The 5,970-nt window shown below is 44.0% G+C and overlaps 1 protein-coding gene across 1 annotated transcript; it reads left to right on the top strand.

Annotated features, from left to right (window-relative positions):
* Positions 1-345: 345 nt before the first annotated feature.
* LOC310820936 (uncharacterized protein) lies at positions 346-4,254 on the top strand (the record flags this gene model as incomplete). Its single annotated transcript, XM_083692777.1, has 7 exons — positions 346-521; positions 1,190-1,291; positions 1,568-1,750; positions 2,569-2,711; positions 2,899-2,999; positions 3,132-3,208; positions 4,175-4,254. Exons 1-7 carry the CDS (start codon positions 374-376, stop codon positions 4,252-4,254), a joined length of 834 nt encoding a protein of 277 aa, XP_083548903.1. The 5' UTR covers positions 346-373.
* Positions 4,255-5,970: the final 1,716 nt, after the last annotated feature.

Genomic DNA, 5,970 nt, shown 5'->3' on the forward strand with positions numbered 1-5,970 from the left:
GAGCAAAAGCTAAGAAATGTACGCAATCATACTAAGGGGTTTATTGTTGAATGAGGTACGGCATAATGATTCAAATGATGTCCTGTACAGTATTGTGTGTCTGGAAGACATCATTTCCATTCAAGAACAATATAAATCAAGCCTGGCACAGGCGACCAGCTACCTTAAAAAAAAGTGAAGAGAAATAAATTCCCCAACCACAACTATTTCGCCTCTAACTACTATCTTCCTCTTCCTCTTAACACTGAGTCTGCAACGGACACCAACAGAGACCCTTCAGTCTGAGGCAGCCAAGGCGGCAAGTAGGACGAGGGACCAGTGTTGAGATACAGTCAGGAAACAGATGTCTGAAGCCATCTATGACGAGCCAGACATGGCTGAACAGGTCAAGGGTGACCGCTGCGAGTTCAAGGAGAAGATTGTGGAAATCTACGTCAGTGCAGATGCCCTCAGAGGTCATTGCCCCAGCCCTACGACAGAGGACTCCACCCCAAAGAGCCGAGCACGTGACCAGCTGTCTGGTAATACACACGTGTGTGCGTACACACACACACACACATACACACACACACACACACACACACACACACACACGTACTGTAGATGCAGTGTCAGAGCACCTACAGTATGTTTGTTTGTTTATGCTAATAGAGTGAAATGGTAGATCAGGGAATTAAATAATTAAACAACTTCCTCAACCCAGTGGAAAGTAAGCTTCAGTGATATCAGCGCCATTGTTGTCTGTCTTTGAACTAGAAGTACATCCACCATTATTGTTGTGAGGAAGCAGACCTGACACATGCACACCGGTAAACCACAAACTCATCTTCCTCTGTGATGACAGCTTCCTGTCCACTAGGTGGTTATGAAAGAACACACACACCACCATCCACACGCTGTATACATGTGTTCTGACATAACACACGCTGTACACATGTTCTGACATAACACACGCTGTACACATGTTCTGACATAACACACGCTGTACACATGTTCTGACATAACACACGCTGTACACACATGTTCTGACAAAACACGCTGTACACACGTTCTGACATAACAGCACTCTCATGTTGTTTATTAAGATCACAGGCAAACACACACACACGCACACACACACACACACACACACACAACGATGTGACATATTCAATTCCACACAGTTCCAGAAACTTCTTCTCTGTTTTAGGTACTGAGAGATCAGAGAGGAGACCCTACAGAGCTGCTGCAGTGTGTCTGGGCCTGCTGGCTGTTCTGCTACTGGCTGGGATCATAGGCCTGTTGGTCCACTGTGAGGATCTCTTGTTCATCATCTGTGATTTCTGTCACAGTGGTTTAGACTGGTTTAGACTGGTTTAGTGGTCCTCTGTGTCTCAGTTGGTAGAGCATGGCACTGGCCCTAACAACACTTAGGTTGTGGGTTTGATTCCCGCTGGGACCATATATACTGAAATGTATGCACTCACTGCAATGTAAGTCGCTTTGGATAAAAGCGTCAGCTAAATGGAATATATAATATTATTATTATAGTTGCCCATTGCTTATTATTCATATGTCATTTATCCAGTCATGGAAGAACAACACGACTGGAGAGGAGAGAGAGACAGGTTACAAACCAGCAACAAGAATCTGACTGGAGAGAGAGACAGGTTACAAACCAGCAACAAGAATCTGACTGGAGAGAGAGACAGGTTACAAACCAGCAACAAGAATCTGACTGAAGAGAGAGACAGGCTGAAGAGGAAGCTTGGTCAGTGACCTTCCTTTCCTCACCTTCTGCTTTCTAACACATGAATTCCATTTCAGTTTTCATCTCAATGAATGTCTGTCGTTGCAGTGTCCTGTCACATTAAGCACCAGGAACATTGGCAATCCTCTTACAAGAATCTGCACCTTGAAATACGTTTCTGATACGCCCTGACGGGGCAGTTAGATTTTCCCTCTGGCGATTGTTTTGAGTACAGCAGCAACTGCTTTGCCAGGGCTGTAGTGCAGTGTAACGTTTGTAAGTGTAACCACCAGCTGGGCTCAAACCTGAGACCTCTGACACAACAACCACAGATGTGCACTCACCGAACACTTTATTAGGAACACTATACTAATACTGGGTAGGGCCTCCCTTTATTAGAACACTATACTAATACTGGGTAGGGCCTCCCTTTATTAGGAACACTGTACTGTGATTGATTGGTATTAACGGGCCCAATGTGTGCCAAGAAAACATTGCCCATACCGTTACACCACCTCCACAAGAAGTTAAAGTTAGAGTGAGGGACATGTAGCCAAGCAAAGCCAAGTAAGGCTTAGTATACGCAATAAGAAAGCTTTTGTCTTAATCTATGAATGGCAACCTTTGATGTGGAGGCCATCATTTCAATGTTAACTTGCTCATTGTTTAGGCCCCAGTTTGGTTTAAAAAAAAAAATAATAATAATGGCTGACCATTTAAATTGCAAGGTAAAACTATAAATGTTTCACATTTCCACATCAGATTAATCGGTAAGTTAATCAACTAAGAGTCAAAAATGTATCAACACATTACTGTAAATGTACTTTTTTGTCAAACAGAGAGAACCTGTTGTGAAAGATGCACAAAGTTTCAGTCCAGCTGCTACTTCCTCTCCACTGAGAAGAAACGCTGGGAGGAGAGCAGACAGGACTGCAGAGACAGGGGGGCAGACCTGGTGATCATCAACAGCAGAGAGGAACAGGTGAGAGACAGAGAAAGACACAGAGAGAAAATTAACCACCTTATCTTCTTTTCCAAGGAATTTCTTACTCATTTGAAGAAGTGTGTTTGGATTGGGAAGAGGGGGAATGCACACTGATGCATAAAATGAATCAGGTAAAATAAATACCTGTACTCTATTCTCATCAAAACATGTTTCCTAATAACAGGAATTTCTCTTCAAATTCAACAAGCGTGTCTGGATTGGTCTGACTGACAGTGTTGAAGAAGGGACCTGGAAATGGGTGGATGAAACACCACTGACCACAAAGTAATTATAATTATAATTTGTAATAATAATTAGTCTCTAATCTCTAAAAACATGAAACTTCCAGGTATCATTTGGAGCATGTTGTTCCCACCGTGTCTGACTGGGTGGTTCTCTGTGTTGTTAACCCTGTAGGTACTGGTATGAGCCACAGCCTGACAATGGTGGAGCTGGAGGAAAAGAGAACTGTGCTGAAATATACATCGAGTACCGTGACACTTCAAATAGATGGAATGACTTTCCATGTGACAGAGTTAACAATTGGATTTGTGAGAGAGGGATTAATCAGTAGCAACATACGTTAACATACACCTCTCTCTCTCTCTCTCTCTCTCTCTCTCTCTCTCTAGGATGTAACATTTCTTTATGATGTATTTGCCTTGTAACAGATGTGTACAACGTTATTAAAGCCTCATTTGATTTATTCTCACCTGACTATTCTTGCTCAAGCCAACCCAAACTCAACAATTATTTGCATACGTGTTAATTAAGTGAAATAGAGTCAGTTAACAATACAGAGCCACATACACTCTACGTGTTAATTAAGTGAAATGCAGTCATATTATTAATATTAAATTATGCTTTGTTATTGACAATACAGAGCTACATACACTGTACGTGTTAATTAAATTCAATGGAGCTTGGGCTCTAATGGGGGTTAGGGTGCAAATTGAAAAACAATAAATAGAATAATAGACAAGACACATTGATATGTTATCTCTTGCTTTGGCTTTGATCTGATTAGCTCAGACAATGGAAGCCATTTTTTCGATGAAATAGTGGAGAGTCTCACAAAAGCCCAAAGTATAAAACACAAACTAGGCTGTGTGTGTGTGTCACCCCCGGTCACAGGGTATCGCTGAAAGGGCCAACGGGAACTTAAAGAGCAAGGTGGCTAAAATCTGTAAGGACACTAAATTATCATGGGTCCAGGCGTTACCCCTTGCACTCATGAGCATGCGCACTCAAACACATCGCATCACCACACACACCACACACACACCTCACACACACACCACACACACCTCACACCGCATGAAATGCTTACGGGTCGACCCATGCCATGCCCATTTAAAAGAGGCCCCTATGAGGGACCACCACTACAACAATTAGAGGCAGAAATACATCAATATGTGAAACATATGACAGACATACCACACCGAGCTTTGTTTACCCAGGTGCAGGAGACCACCACTGCCCGAGACCCAACCCAGCTGAGGCCAAGAGACCACCACTGCCCGAGACCCACCCCTGCTGAGGCCCAGAGACCACCACTGCCCAAGATCCAACCCAGCTGAGGCCCAGAGACCACCACTGCCCAAGACCCAACCCAGCTGAGGCCCAGAGACCACCACTGCCCAAGACCCAACCCAGCTGAGGCCCAGAGACCACCACTGCCCAAGACCCAACCCAGCTGAGGCCCAGAGACCACCACTGCCCAAGACCCAACCCTGCTGAGGCCCAGAGACCACCACTGCCCAAGACCCAACCCTGCTGAGGCCCAGAGACGCAGGACCAGGACACTTCATATACGTAAAGGTCCACAAGCGCAAGTGGGACCAGCCCAGACGAGAGGGACCATTCCGTGTCATCTTAGTCACCCCCGCCGCCTGTAAAGTCGAGGGTCGCTCCGTGTGGTTATTATCTGTTTTACCCATTGACTGCGTACCCGTGGACCGAACCTTTTTTGAAAGTAAAGACTATTCTTTTGGATTTAGGTTTGAGTCTCTGAGTCGTGCAATTGAGTCCTCTGCCTAAGTACAACAGCCATTACAAAAACAACATTTGTTTTTATCATGGTAAGAACACGTCTCAAACCAGAGCCTCCATCTGTCAACCTTCACTAACAAAAGATAATGTCATTAATAATAATATCATAATGTCAGTCTTGCTTTCACATTGAAATAACACACATTGTGAAAAAGACCAACAGCAGCAACTCATCCTGAAGCACTTGGAATCATCGATAAATAAGAGAGGAGGGTGAAGGCATCAGAGATTGGTCACTGACACAGAGGATGACAGGACAGAGAGGAATGTGTGTCTCTCTCTCTCTCTCTCTCTCTCTCTCTCATTCTGAAGTCAGAACGTAAAAATAGAAACTGATTTCTGCACCATTTGTGTCTGTGACCACCATAACCCAGTCTTCCTTTTCCTGCTATGAGTTTCCTGTCCATTGGTTAACTCTGTAGTCAGTCTCAGATACACAGCACACTGCACCTGCAGGATCAGAGACGGTACACAGCCGAGACAGTGGTAGACCATGGTGATGTCTGAGCATTGCAATGTGAACAGTGTTTCAGGGGGCAGGTTTAATGGGGCAAGTTCACTGGATAAAAACTTACAAATGGCAGATTCATTGTTTCAATTACAAGTAGCTTGCATTGAGCAAGGGGAAGTTGAGAGGATGAGACACTATTCTGAGTTGTCATTGCAATTCCCATTGCCGTCAGAAGAGGGCGCAATCCTGCATAGGGTGCCTATGTTCTAGAAATGCATTTTCTGCTGTCATTGTCACATTTCATTATTTGTTAAAATAACAGACACTCCTCTTAGACATCGTCAATGACACCCTCCAGTGCCACACACTAACCTTTGCCCTCAGTGACCAGGGCCATTGACTGGCATCACCACCTTGTACTGTTGTTCACCTTTGACCTCCGGTGTCGTACTCACCAACAGGCAGAGAGACAGAGAGAGAAAGTCGGGAACATTCACTGGTACTTTCTGACTCCCTGAAATGCAAGCTGCTCATTTAATAGTAATTAAACACTTATTTAACCCTTGTGTGGTCTTCGGGTCAAATTGACCCTTTTTAAATTTTTACTTGAAGAAAAAATATACAAGGAAACATTTTTTCAACCTGAAACTCCATGGCCTTGGCTTATTTACTGTGAAGAACATGTCAAAGAAAAAAAAATCATTGAGTGCACATGCTACACCCCCCCTACACATTTATGTCCTTCACAAGGTC

This window comes from Argentina silus, assembly GCF_951799395.1.
Source record: "Argentina silus genome assembly, chromosome: 21".
NCBI classification, from domain to species: domain Eukaryota; kingdom Metazoa; phylum Chordata; class Actinopteri; order Argentiniformes; family Argentinidae; genus Argentina; species Argentina silus.